Source organism: Dipodomys spectabilis, unplaced genomic scaffold (genome assembly GCF_019054845.1).
Source record: "Dipodomys spectabilis isolate Male_0828 unplaced genomic scaffold, ASM1905484v1 ptg000112l, whole genome shotgun sequence".
Lineage (NCBI taxonomy): Eukaryota > Metazoa > Chordata > Mammalia > Rodentia > Heteromyidae > Dipodomys > Dipodomys spectabilis.
The window spans coordinates 4414448-4428406 of record NW_024870789.1 but is presented as its reverse complement, the minus strand read 5'-3'; the positions used below and the strand labels follow the sequence as shown (position 1 = coordinate 4428406).

The 13959-nt window shown below is 52.8% G+C and overlaps 1 protein-coding gene across 4 annotated transcripts in view; it reads left to right on the top strand.

Moving 5' to 3' along the window:
• Window positions 1–13959, top strand: part of Gtf2i (general transcription factor IIi) — a 50866-nt gene that overhangs the window by 29762 nt on the left and 7145 nt on the right. For all 4 annotated transcript variants that reach the window (XM_042688096.1, XM_042688097.1, XM_042688095.1 and 1 more), the window contains 12 exons: window positions 1890–1948; window positions 2765–2836; window positions 5840–6023; window positions 6795–6853; window positions 7233–7304; window positions 8128–8311; window positions 8429–8487; window positions 8843–8917; window positions 11387–11488; window positions 11800–11865; window positions 12350–12533; window positions 13851–13906. In XM_042688096.1, coding sequence (XP_042544030.1) covers window positions 1890–1948; window positions 2765–2836; window positions 5840–6023; window positions 6795–6853; window positions 7233–7304; window positions 8128–8311; window positions 8429–8487; window positions 8843–8917; window positions 11387–11488; window positions 11800–11865; window positions 12350–12533; window positions 13851–13906 — 1172 coding nt within the window. The remainder of the gene's footprint in view (window positions 1–1889; window positions 1949–2764; window positions 2837–5839; window positions 6024–6794; window positions 6854–7232; window positions 7305–8127; window positions 8312–8428; window positions 8488–8842; window positions 8918–11386; window positions 11489–11799; window positions 11866–12349; window positions 12534–13850; window positions 13907–13959) is intronic.

Below are 13959 nucleotides of genomic sequence, written 5' to 3'. Positions count from 1 at the left end.
TGCTTGCTAGTTAATAAGAGACGGATTCGCGAGGATGTTCCTGTGGGCTGGCTGCGGCTGCCAGTGCTCCATGCCTCAGTTCCTCAGTAGCTGTCACTACAGGCCCAAGCCACTGCACCAGCACAAAAGGACTCCTACTCATCAGGGCCCTGGTGGGGATGAGAAGAAGAGGAGGGCGGGAATGGCTGCTGTGGCTCCGTCTCCACTCCCATTTCAGCGCGCACTTGGCACCTAGTTCCAGACCAGGGAGCAGAGTGTAGCTGCCTGTTTGCGGCACAAAAGTCCAGGACATGGCCGTGGAGAAGCCCAAAGATGGGCTGAGGTCTTGTTGAAATGCACAGCCTGCGCCTTTGATGTTGTCCATTGTGTGGGGCTGAGTGGCCATAGTCACCCCAGTGAGGCGGCCACCGCTGCACACAGGCACCCCGTGGAGAGAAGCTGCAGCTTCTGAAAGCTTTGTGCCAGTCACGTGCCTCAACCCCCCACCCCCGCCGCCCCAGTGTGATGCCCTTGGGAGCTTGTCTTCTCATTTGTGATACAACGCTGCAGTGGCCAATTCTTGCAGCTGGTGGCCTGTGACACACACACAGACACACACACAGACACACACACACAGGCACATACAGATACACAGACACACACACAGACACAGACACACACACACACAGAGACGCACACACACACACACACACACACACACACACACACACACACACACACACACACACACACACACACACACACACACACACACACACACACACACACACACACACACACACACACTACTCTGGAGGCTGAGATCTGAGTATCTTGGTTTGAAGCCAGTACAGACAGGAAAGTCCGTAAGACTCATCTCCAGTTAACCACCAAAAAGCCAGAAGTGGAGCTGTGGCTTAAGTGGTAGAGTGCTAGCCTTCAGCAAAAAAAAAAAAAAAGGCAAAAGGACAGTGTCCAGGTCCTGACTTCAAGCTCTAGTACTGACGCACACACATAAAAATGTGCAGTGAGGGCTGGGAAGATGGCTCAGTGATAGAGCACTTGCCTTGCATGCCTCAGGCCCTGGGTTCGATTCCCCAGCACCACGTAAGCAAAAAGAAAAAAGCCGGAAGTGGCGCTGTGGCTCAAGTGGTAGAGTGCTAGCCTTTTTTTTTTTTTTAGTTTTTTTTTTGGTCCGGTCATGGGGCCTGAACTCTGGGCCTGGGCACTGCCCCTCAGCTCTTCAGCTCAAGGATAGTGCTCTACCACTTGAGCCACAGCGCCACTTCTGGCTTTTTTCTTTTTGCTTATGTGGTGCTGAGGAATCGAACCCAGAGCTTCATGCATTGCAAGGCAAGCGCTCTACCACTGAGCCACCTTCCTAGCCCTGAGTGCTAGCCTTGAGCTGAAAAGCTGAGGGACAGCGCCCAGGCCCAGAGTTCAGGCCCCACGACCGGACCCAAAAAAAAAAAAATGCAATGAGCTGGGTGCTGGTAGCTCACACCTATGATCCTAGCTACTCAGGAGGCTGAGCTCTGAGGATCCCAGTTCAAAGTGGTAGATCCTTGAGCTGAAGAGCTCAGGGACAGCACCTAGGCCTAGAGTTCAAGTTCCACAGCCAACCCCCCCCCCAAAAAAAAAAAAATCTGCATTGTATTAAAAACTGGCATTTAGAGAAAACACAGATGACCCTACAGGGTCGTGTCTTTGATGTGTCTTTAATGTGTTGGTGGATGCGTGGAGGAGGTTAGTTTGGGGTGTGACAGGGGAGACTACAGGCCTCGGGCAGCATGGCTGTGAGAGCAGTGGAGACCTTGTGCTTAGCCTCTGTGCTACTTGGGGAGTGAGCGCTCCGTGCCCGGAACCAGGATGGCCTCGGCCGTGTGCTCACTGCCTGCCTCTGCTTTCAGACATGAGCTGCTCAACTCAACTCGGGAAGACCTGCAGCTGGACAAGCCTGCGTCGGGAGGTACGTGTCAGCCCGGCGCCTTTGGTGCTTCAGCACACAGGTCTTCTGGAGCTGCCCGTGTGGAAGGATCTCCCCTCCTGGCCACCCTGGCTGTGGGCCACGGGTTCTCAGTGCTATTCAGTCTGTGAGGAACCTCGGCTGCCTGTTAGCTCTTTGAGAGTGAGGGAAGGTCTGCCCTTTTTGGATAGAAAATGTGTTACCTGACAGAATGCATCTGCCAGCTCATTATCTGTCTCCATTCTTTAGTATACAGTGTATCTAGCACATGACAAAAGATTTATTTAGGGTTTTTTTCCCCCCAGTCCTGTAGCTTGAACTCAGGACCTGAGCACTGTTGCTGAGCTTTTTTGCTAAAGACTAGCACTCTACCATTTGAGCCACAGCTCTAGTTCCAGTTTTCTAGTGGTTAATTGGAGATAAGAGTGACAGGGATTTTTCTGCTCTGGCTGGCTTCAAACTTCATTCCTCAGGTCCCAGCCTCCTGAGTAGGAGATAGCATTATGCTTTTTAGACCATGAAGCCTGGACTAGAATAATGAGCTCATCCCATGCCTTTGAATGAAATACAGACATGATGTGCTTCGTGTATTTGCTCTGGCATAATATGGGGGTGGAGGAAGCACCCCAAACCTGTCTCCCCACTTTTCGTGGTAGAAATGTTCTGCCCTTGAGTAAACAGTTTATTTCCTGACCTTATTTACTGTGGAGCCCAGTGTGGGGTGTTTGCAGAGTGCCCTGAGCTGTGAGGTGAACCCTCGCAGGGCTTGTGCGCCTGGCAGCGTTGCCAGCGCCTCTGAGCAGAGCCTATGTCCCACAGTCAAGGAGGAGTGGTACGCCAGAATCACCAAGTTGCGCAAGATGGTGGACCAGCTGTTCTGCAAGAAGTTTGGTGAGTCCGTGGCTGACGCTGCTTCCTACCAAACACACATCCCTCACATTCACTTATCTTTGCCCTCCCTCCCTCCCTCCCTCCCCCTTTTCCTCCCTCCCTCCCTCCCTCCCTCCCTTCCTGCTTCCTTGCTTCCCTGCTTCCTTGCTTCCCTGCTTTCTTGTTGGTCATGGGGCTTGAACTCTGGGTCTGGCGCTGTCCCTCAGCTCTTCAACTCAAAGCTAGCGCTCAACCTCTTGAGCCACAGCGCCACTTCCAGTTTTCTGAGTGGTTTATTAGAGATTAGAGTCTCACGGACTTTCCTGCCTGGGCTGACTTTATTTTATTTTATTTAACATTTTTTTGTCTATTCTATGTTATTCTAGCATCAGGATATTTATTTATTTTTAATTTTAATTTATATTTATTTATTTATTTTGGGTCCGGTCGTGGGGCCTGAACTCTAGGCCTGAGTGCTGTCCCTCAGCTCTTCAGCTCAAGGCTAGCACTCTACCACTTGAGCCACAGCGCCACTTCCGGCTTTTTTTCTTTTTGCTTATGTGGTGCTGAGGAATTGAACCCAGGGCCTCATGCATGCAAAGCAAGCGCTCTACCACTAAGCCACCTTCCCAGCCCCACTGGGCTGACTTTAAACTGTAATACTCAGATCTCAGCCTCCTGAGTAGCTAGGAGTACAGTCATGAGCCACCGGTGCCCGGCTATTTATTATAAATATAAATATATGTATATATTATTGTAAAGACTCTGTACAGAAGGGTTACGGTTACAGGAGAAAGATAATGAGTACATTTCCTATCAAGCATTGTTAACCCTCCATTACCATCCCTTCTTTCTTTTAATTAAAAAAATTTCCCTTCCTTCCTTCCTTCCTTACTTCCTTCCTTCCTTCCTTCCTTGTGCCAGTCCAGGGCCTGGGTGCTGTCCTTGAGTTTTGTTTTTTTTTGGGGGGTCCGGTCGTGGGGCCTGAACTCTGGGCCTGGGCGCTGTCCCTCAGCTCTTCAGCTCAAGGCTAGCGCTCTACCACTTGAGCCACAGCGCCACTTCTGGCTTTTTTCTTTTTTTGCTTATGTGGTGCTGAGGAATTGAACCCAGGGCCTCAGCATACAAGGCAAGCACTCTACCACTGAGCCAACCTCCCAGCCCTGTCCCTGAGGTTTTTTTGCTCAAGACTAACACTGTACCACTGGAGCCACAGCTCCATTTCCAGCTTTTTAGTGATTAATTCATGGACTAACCTGCCTGAGCTGGCTTTGGACCATGATCCTCAGAGGTCAGCCTCCTGAGTAGTTACTGGACTGCAGGGCCTAAGCTTCAGTTTGTGAGGCATGAAGTTAATCCAGGCTGGCCAGACTTCTTTATGGAAACTGCCAGGCCTCATAGTGTGGTTGGGAGCGAGACCCAGCACAGTCCAGAGACATTACCACCCCTCTTCCATATCGTCTGCTCTTGCTTTTCCGATAATACTTATTGGTTTGTTGTTCATAGAAAGCTTGCTAGAAATAGGTTTATTTTCTTTCTTTTTTTTTTTTTGGTCAGTCGTGGGGCTTGAACTCTGGGCCTGGGCACTGTCCCTGCGCTCTTTGCTCAAGGCTAGTGCTCTACTGCTTGAGCCACAGTGCCACTTCCAGTTTTCTAGTGGTTTATTGGAGATAAAAGTCTTACAGACTTTCCTGCCCAAGCTGGCATTGAACTGTGATCCTCAGATCTCAGCCTCCTGAGTAGCTAGGATTACAGGCATGAACCAGTGGTGCCCAGCTAGGTTTATTTTCCTATTAAGCAGAATCTCTAGACTTACATTCACTCCAGGCGTGAGGCCAGCCCTGGCCGCGTGCGCTCTGATTTTCTGGGCATGCTTCCTCTGAAAGCTGGGGTTTATGACATGCTGATTACTGCCTGTGCCCCATGTATGGCCACTGAGAGGGAGGAGGAGGAAGGTGACAGGCACCTTCATTGTGGAAGGAGAATGAGACTAGGGAGCAAGGAAATCCCATGACCTTTCACTGAGGCACTAGCTGTGAGCGCCCACTCGAGGGCGGGGCGGGGCGGGGCGGGGCGGGGCCGGGCAGCCAGGCCTGCATCCGCACAGGTCTGGGGCAGCTGTCTGCGTGTGCCCTTCCTGGTGCTGTTGGGTGTAGTTTTGATGTGGGACTTACTGAATATGTCTCCAGCTTTTCTTTTTTCTTCCCTCTAATTCTTTCTGAAGTAGTCTCACCCTTTGCCTGTGTCAGCCTGGTCCCTTATCTTCCTGTTGGTGCTTTGTAGCTGCTGGGATAGTGGCTACTCCAGCCGTTAACTGAGATGGGGTCTTGAGGACACCCCACCCCAGGCCTTGATGATCTTCATTCCTTCCTCCCAGCTAGCTAGGGTTGTAGGTGTGAGCCACTGGCACCAGCTCATTTTTATTTCTAGTTACAGTCTTTATAGATATTCAAAAGTAGTGGAAAATAGTTCAGTGAACCCCAAATACCAGCTGTTAGTGTCCTGTGCTGTGTTTCCTCCTGTGCCGGAGGCAGAGCCCCAGCTCTTCCTTCCGTTTCAGTGTGTGTGGGCTTGGGATGCCCCCTCCCCCGCTCGCCCACACGTGGTCACCCGTGGAGCTTCCTTGTGGAGCTTGGTGCACACAGGCTCACGTGTGGGCTCCATTTGCTGCGTTGTGATGGAACCGCTTGTGTTGCTGTCTTCGATCTCACGCATGAGTTCTTTGCAGATAGCAGTTTCCTTTAGAAATTAGGGGCCTGATGGGGCCCCAAGCTTACAGGAGGGTTAGCAGCAGAGTTCCACTGTGGCAGCCAGCCTGGGCTAGGGACAAGACTAGCTAGCCGTCAGCATTTGCTGTGCATTGGCCAGCAGCCCCTGTGTGTTGTGCTCACCTGAGCCTCCTGGCTCTCCTGGCACCTTTCTGTCTGCTGAGTATGAGTTGTGTGCATCTGTGTGCGTGCGCATGCGTGTTTGCATGTGCATGTGCACATGTGTGGTGACCACCCCTCCTCATTGTTCCCCCAGCGGAGGCCTTGGGCAGCGGCGAGGCCAAGGCAGTGCCCTACCAAAAATTTGAGGCCCATCCGAACGACCTGTATGTGGAGGGGCTCCCTGAGAACATCCCCTTCCGGAGCCCCTCCTGGTACGGGATCCCCCGGCTGGAGAAGATCATTCAAGTCGGCAACCGGATCAAGTTTGTGATTAAAAGGTAAGCCCTGTCTTCTGCAGTGCCGCGTCTCCTAGCGGTGGGCTTTGCTGTGGTCAGAGCGGCGCCCTATCGCTGCACATGTAGGCTTCCTTTAGGACTGGCTATGAGGGCTGTGCCAGGCCCTGCCCCTGCCCCTGCCAGGGCCATCAGCTGGCATGGTGTTTCTCATGTGTGTGGTGTGCCTTATTCTTCCCCCATCCTGCTTGCCAGTGTGTCCTGTGGCAGGCAGAGAATGGGGGGGGGGCATGCGGACTCCCTCCTGTCCCTTGCATTTGCATGCTGGCCAGGCGGCTGTTTTTTTCATTTTTCCCTTAGCTTTTGCACTCATGGCTGATGCTCTACCACTTGAGTGTCACAGCTTGATTTTTGGCTGTTTTGATAATGAATTGGAAAGTCTCAGAGACTTTCCTGCCCTTGTGGGCTTTGAACCTGGATCCTGGATAGCTAGGTTTATAGGCGGGAGCCCCCCGTGCCCAGCCTAGGCAGGTTCTTGAGGCGTGTTTTGCAGGCAGTCAGGGTGGCATAGGAGCAGAGCTCTGTCTCAGCTCAGTGGTTGAATGCTGCTGCTGGGCCCTTGTCAGGGAGGATGGGGCCTGTGAGCTGCTGGTTTGGGTTCAGAAGGAGTGGTAGTTTTCCACTGGTCAGCATCAACAGCCCTTGTGGTGTCCGTGGAACCCCACCCGAACTGTCCACACGGTCCACTGTCACTGCTGCAGTGACTCTGTATGCGGCTGTGTGCAGGCCGTAACGCACCCATTCATGTTTTCACAGACCAGAACTCCTGACTCACAGCACAACTGAAGTTACTCAACCAAGAACAAATACACCAGGTAAGGGAAAGGAGCAGATGGGCTTTTCCCTCGGGTGTGAGGGTTTCTTGTCTTTTATGCTTATATCCATGGAATCCCCGCACTCCCCAGTCCTGTGTGGGGCTTGGGGCGGGCCTCTATGGGAAATGAGATCGCAAGGCCTGTACAAGTTACCAAGGCTGCCCGCCACGCCCACTGCCTGTGGCCGACCTGGCATTTCTGCTAGTACAGCTCTGGTGATGGCCTCACCTTCCCTGAGGCATGGGCTCCTGGGTGCTTCCCGCCAGCCGTTGCACCTCGCTCTGATGGAGAACGGGCTGTGTGTGGGGTCCGGCTTAAGGATGATCTTGGGTTGGTCCCAATAAGCAGCGGCATTCATTCCTCCACATTTGCTCTCTAGTCAAGGAAGACTGGAATGTGAGAATCACCAAGCTTCGGAAGCAAGTGGAAGAGATCTTTAACTTGAAATTTGGTATGTGAAAGCCAGGGCTTATGTCTTTGTTTCCAGACAAATAGAGGCCGTGTTTCGACACTGGAGAAGCTGCACAGCACTTTTCACACAGACATGGCTTTAGTCTATGTCCTTTAGACTCGTCCTTCCCACTCTGTGTCCTGGCAGGGAGGGCGGGCAGCGGGTCACGTCTCCAGTCCACACTGGGCACTGGGATGTAGTTGGTGCTGCAAAGCATATTGGTTTGAACTTGGATTTGCTGACCACTTTCCTGCAGTGCTGTCCTGAGGGTATGGGGGTGTCAGTGCCCTGAGTCTTGTCCCAGGCACAGAAGTGAGGGGTGCAGAATTCCGGGAGGACCTTCTTTTCTCTCCCTCGTTTTAACTAGCTGGTTTGCTCACCTATTGGTTCTAGTTTGTTGAGGCAGGGTCTTACTGTGTAGCCCACACTGGCCTCAGACTCATTCTCCTGACTCAGTTTCTATTACTAGCAAGACAGACATGGCCCCATTCCAGCTTGTGTCCTTTACTTAAGTCACTGGTGTTGGTTGACTTTTGGGTCCGTGGTCAGGAGTCTTCAGTCCTCTGTTGCTGGCCACTGGCCTGGTGAGCGCCGGTGGAACCACGCTGGCTCTTGGAGGACACTCAGCCTTAATTCATTTTGTCCGAGCAGAGCGTTACCAGCTGCAGAGCTGTCTGTCCTGTGGTAGAGATGTCCAGCCCCTCTGCGCAGTACTTGGGTGCCAGCTCTGCTGGATGCACAGAGTATATGCCTCAGTCCTGCGCCCGGCTGCTGGGTTGTGGACAGCTTGAGTGTGAACTTAACACCCTCTGTTTCCTGGCAGCCCAGGCCCTTGGGCTCACGGAGGCTGTGAAGGTGCCGTACCCTGTGTTTGAGTCCAATCCCGAGTTCCTATATGTGGAGGGCCTGCCAGAAGGGATCCCCTTCCGAAGCCCCACCTGGTTTGGGATCCCACGCCTAGAGCGGATCGTGCGTGGGAGCAACAAAATCAAGTTTGTGGTGAAAAAGTAAGCACTCTGCCCGCAGCAGTCATGGGAGGTGGAGTAGGAGGAAGCCTTGTGTCCCAGCATGCCCAGGTCAGATGCGCCCTTATACTCAGTGCTCTGGTGCTCCTTTTTTCCTAGGCCAGAGCTAGTTGTGTCCTACCTGCCTCCAGGAATGGCCACCAAGATAAACACTAAAGGTAAGCCCTGAGGCCCGCTCTAGGCACCATCCCACCCCGGATCAGCCTTCCTTTCCTCCTCCCAGCCTCCACCCTGTAGGGCCCGTGTCCCACCTCTGCTGTGTCCGCGCCTCTGAGTCATTTCATGCCATGCAGTTTCTGTGTGTTCCTTCACATTCTATCGAGGATTTCCTGTGTGCAATCCTCTGTTCTGTTTTCACAGCTTTGATGCTCATGTGGAGGATTACACTACCAATTTAATTCTTCAGGTTTCTGTGAAAAGAGCCAAACTCTATGCATTTTACCATGTGCTTTTGTACAGCGTCCCCTTGTGAGTTGTATGGTGAACGCAAGTAACCTTGTGCTTACCTTGTAGCACTGCAGTCCCCTAAAAGACCACGCAGCCCCGGGAGTAACGCGAAGGTTCCTGAGATCGAGGTGACAGTGGAAGGTAGGCCTGCGCCGCGCCGGCTCCCAGGTGCAGTGCTGGCCGGTCCTGCCACACCGTCTCCACTTCTAGTAGAAAACAGAAAGTACTCTGGACCTCATCTCAGTAAACGCTGGGTACAGGGGTGCCCACATGTCAGCCTAGGAGGATTGAGGTCTAGGCTGGCTTGGTCATAAATTCCAGAGCCTAAACAAGACAGCTACAAGTGAGAAGGCCTGAATGTGACCCGGGTGGGAAAGCACTGCCCTGCAGGCCAGGGCCGGGCGATCCTGGTCCAGGCTTTGGAGCCTCGCCTGGAGATGGGCTTCATCTAGTACGAGTAAGCAACAGCGCAGATTGCAGCCCAGTGCTGGTGGCTCACACCTGTAAATCCTAGTTACTCAGAGCTGATGATCACAGTTCAAAGTCGTCCTGAGTAGAAAATCAAATCCATGAGACTCTTACTTTCATATAAACACCAAAAAGAAGCCAAAGATGGGGTTATGTCTCAAGCAGTAGAGAACTAGCCTTATGTAAAAAAGCTAGGGGCAGCACCTAGGCCCTGAGTTCAAACCCCCAGGATCAGCATATGCGTTGCCAACGTCCCAGGAATTCATGTGCCCTCAGTGCCAGAGGCCAGAGCAGGTGTAGCGCTGAAGTGATTGGTCCATGGGAAGCGGGGGAGGAAGCCTGGGCAGGAGGGTGGCCCAGCAGTGAATCTTGAGTACACCGAGTTCAGAGCAGTAACAGCCACCACTGAGGCTGGAGAGTGCTTGCGCAGACATCGCTGCCATGAGTGACAGGCTCCCAAGAGCAAAGAGGGGCCTCGATCCTCACAGAAGACACAGCCTCCCTTAAAGCCCCCAGACACTAAGGAAGGTGGAGACATGGCTGACTGTGGCCTGCATGGCACTGGTTCTGTACTGGAGGCCTGCGAGGAAGTAGTAGTTTGTGGATGCTAAGTGTTGATGTAGACCATTTCTACTGCAGTGTCAGGAATTGTACAAACAGCATATCTCAGAAATACGTGAATTCAGCCCTGCATGGCACACACCTGTCATCCCAGCTACTCAGGAGGCTGAGATCTGAGGATTGTGGCTTGAAGCCAGCCCAGCAGAAAAGTTTGGTGAAGCAAAAACTAGCTGCAAGTGGAGGTGTGGTAGTTTCCATAAAAACATCCAAGTGAGAGCGCAGGGCTCGAAGTACCAGCGCCCAAAAACTTGAATTGAAGATCCCATGAAATCCTCCTTGGCATAACTAGTGTCAGCTAATCAGAAGCAACTCAGTGACACACTTCTAGAAACCTTTTCTATCTGTATTTTAAACTGCTAGTCTCTGTTGAAGCAGAATGTCTGCACCGGATGGTCTGGTTGCAGGGGTGGAGTGGGGGATGTGTATGGTATGCATGCACATTGCCCCAAGCTCTGCCCCGCCATGGAATGCTGGTGGCAGCTCACCCTGGCATTGGCTTAGTGGCTCAAAGACGATGGGCCCCTCTAGCACCCCGGAAGCCCTGTGGTGTCCTTCAGACTTTTGTCTGACTGCGGTTCAGACAAGCTCTCCCTGTGTAGGCTGACCTTGAACTCCTGATACTCCTGCCCTGCCTCCCTCTGCTGGGACCCCAGCCCAGCATGTGTCCAGGCCATGAGACTGGGGAGAGGGCTCTCGGATGTCTGCTTAGCACTGGCTGCCCAGGATGCCCTGCTGGCCTGGCGTAGCTACTTTAAGAGTCGAGTGGCCCATGTCAGGTCATGACTAGCCACCCGCAGGGCTGTTTCTGTGGGCCTCCCACAGGGCAGTGGGCGTCCGCTCCCCCCAGCACGGGCCACTCTCCCGAGACTCGGAGAATTGCTTCTGCATTCATTCTCTTGGCACTGGTTTGTTTCCACTGATTGGTTGTCTCCAGAGATCCTCCGAGTGGCCGTGGTGGGGCCCCTGCCTGCTGTGCTGGGCTGGGCTGTGCTTGCTCCTAGTCTGGGCAGCTGGGCATTTTGTTGTTGTTGTTGTTGTTTTGTTGGTCGTGGGGCCTGAACTTGGCCTGGCGCTGTCCCTCAGCTCTTCAGCTCAAGGCTAGCGCTCTACCATTTGAGCCACAGCGCCACTTCTGGCTTTTTTCTGCTTATGTGGTGCTGAGGAATCGAACCCAGGGGCTCATGCTTGCGAGGCAAGCGCTCTACCACTGAGCCACCTTCCCAGCCCGCAGCTGGGCTTCTTTGGAGTAAAGAGTCCCATGTCCCTCCCTGGAGGGCAGTTGGGAGCCCCTCTGTCACTTGGGGACTGCGGAGGAAGGGATGTGGGCTGAGGCGTGAAGCAGCAGTCAGGCCAGTGAAGAGCTCTGCCAGAGGAGGGAGGCAGAGCGCATGTGGGTGGAGGCTGTGGGGCTCACAGGACGCCATGCCCAGAGGTTTGGCTTTGTGTTCTGGGTCTGGGAAGGCATGCACAGTAAAACAAAATTGAACTATGGTGATGGTGACCTCTTCTCACTTTCCTCAGGCCCCAATAACAACAGTCCTCAGACCTCTGCCGTGCGGACCCCGACCCAGACCAATGGCTCCAATGTTCCCTTCAAGCCCCGAGGCAGAGAATTTTCCTTTGGTAACACTTTTGCATTCTTTCCATCTCTTGCTGGAAGGTCAGTGCTGTCAGTAGACACCTGCTAGACAGTTCCATGGTCCAGCTGGCCTGTGGCCTCTGCCGCTCCCTTCTCAGCCTGGGCCCTGCCAGTGGCCACACATGCACCTGCTGGGCACGGTGGTGGGGAGCAGGCGTGTCCTTTCGTGCAGCATGGGCCATTGCGTTATGGCCGGTGCCGCAGTCAGGATCACAGTCAGGCAGAGTTAGCGTCGGGTGACGCAGCTGGCGCTCCTGCTGTCTCTGACACTCACCTCTGTCTTCTCCCCACACAGAGGCTTGGAATGCCAAAATTACCGACCTGAAGCAGAAAGTTGAAAATCTTTTCAATGAAAAATGTGGTAGGTTTATTTATTTTTAACATTATTGAGATAGGAAGTCATTTTTTTGGCAAATGAAGGCAACAGAGCAAAATAGTTCACTTGAAGCTGGGCACTGGTGGCTCACGCCTGTAATCCTAGCTACTCAGGAAGCTGAGAGCGGAGGATCACTGTTCAAAGCCAGCCCAGGCAGGAAAGTCTGTGAGACTCTTATCTCCAATAAACCACCAGAAAACTAGAAGTGGCGCTGTGGCTCATGTGGTAGAGTGCTCACCTTGAGCTGAAGAGCCCAGGGACAGCACCCTGGCTCTGAGTTCAAGCCCTACCACCGACAAAAAAAAAAAAAAAGTTCATGTTTAAATGTGGGAGATTTTAAATGCACCAAGTTATGAAAGAACATTTTCTCCAACCAAAGTGAGTGTGTTTTATGGTGCACGCATTAAGGTGGCTACAGAACGGAGGGTGGCTCTCATATGGGGTGCTGAGCACTATCTCTACTCTGTAGGGGAGGCGCTTGGTCTGAAGCAGGCGGTGAAGGTCCCCTTCGCGCTCTTCGAGTCCTTCCCAGAGGACTTCTATGTGGAGGGCCTGCCTGAGGGGGTGCCTTTCCGCAGACCTTCCACCTTCGGCATTCCCCGGCTGGAGAAGATCCTGCGCAACAAGGCCAAGATCAAGTTCATCATCAAGAAGTGAGGGGTGGGCCGGGCTGCACTGGGCTGAGCCATGGGGAGGGGTGAGGTGGCAGTCACATGAAATTGGCTGCCTGTTTTTTGTTTTGTTTCGTCTTGTTTTGCCAGTCCTTGGGCTTGAGCTCAACGCTGGTACTCTACCATTTGAGTCACAGCACTACATCCAGCTTTTTCTGTTTATGTGGTACTGAGGAATCGAACCCAGGGCTTCATGCATGCTAGGCAAGCACTCTACCACTGAGCCACATTCCCAGCCCTGGCTGCCTGGTTTTATAGTAAGTTAAAAGACATGAGGGAGGGCATATGGAGAGTTAATACGTTTATGCTGCAAATCCTGCATCCATCATGTTTAGCTGACTGGTCAGATGTTTGATTTTTGTGTTGGTACTGAAGCTTGAACTCAGACCTCACACTCTCGCTCAAGGTTCATGCTGGCTCTACCACTTGAACCACAGTTCCACTTCTAGCTTTTTGTTGGTTCATTAGCAGAGTCTCTCTGTTTTGTTTGTCCGGGCTGCCTTCAACTGGGAGAGTCTCAGATCTTGGCTTCCTGACTAGTCTGGATTACAGGCATGAGCCACTGGTGCCTGGAAGGTGGTTCCTGTTTTTTTGTTTCTGTGTTTGTTTGTTTGTTTGTCTGTCTGTTGTGGGTCTTGAACTCTGGGCCTGGGCGCTGTCCCTCAGCTCTTCAGCTCAAGGCTAGCACTCTACCACTTGAGCCACAGTGTCACTTCTGGTTTTCTGGTGGTTAATTGGAGGTAAAAGTCTCATGGACTTTTCTGCCCAGGCTGGCTTTGAACACATGATCCTCAGATCTCAGCCTCCTGAGTAGCTAGTATTATAGGTGTGAGCCACCAGTGCCCAGCTGGTTTGGTTTTATGAAGGCTTTTTACCTAAGCACCTCTGAATTTGGTGGATTAGGTGGATTAGGCTACTTGGTTGATACCCATGGAGAGTAATTGCTGCCAACAACTCAAGCTCACCAATTGCAGCCCTGGTTACTAAGTTCATGTAAAGCATCCTTTTGAGTTGTTCAGCACACACAATGAGCGCCTTTACTACTTGAGGCCAGGCATGTGGGATGAAGCAGGGGAATGGGGGTCAGGAGGGGGAGGCGTTGGCCGTGGTCCTCCGTGTCTTTCTAGATGTCTGTGGTGCCAGGTTATGTTTTCCACCCAAAATTGAACTCTTGGTTGGGGTGGGGCCTGTTCTTGTGCCCTGAGGTTTGCACAAGTCCCCAGTGCAGCGCATGCTAGGGCCATTGAGCCCACTGAGGAATTGAGCCGCTGGCCAGCACGTGGTTCCCCCCTGTTGCAGGCCTGAGATGTTCGAGACAGCCATCAAGGAGAGCACATCATCCAAGAGCCCACCCCGTGAGTGCCGCAGCCTGCTCTTCCATGGGTGTCCCGTCTGTGGGCAGCCCGGC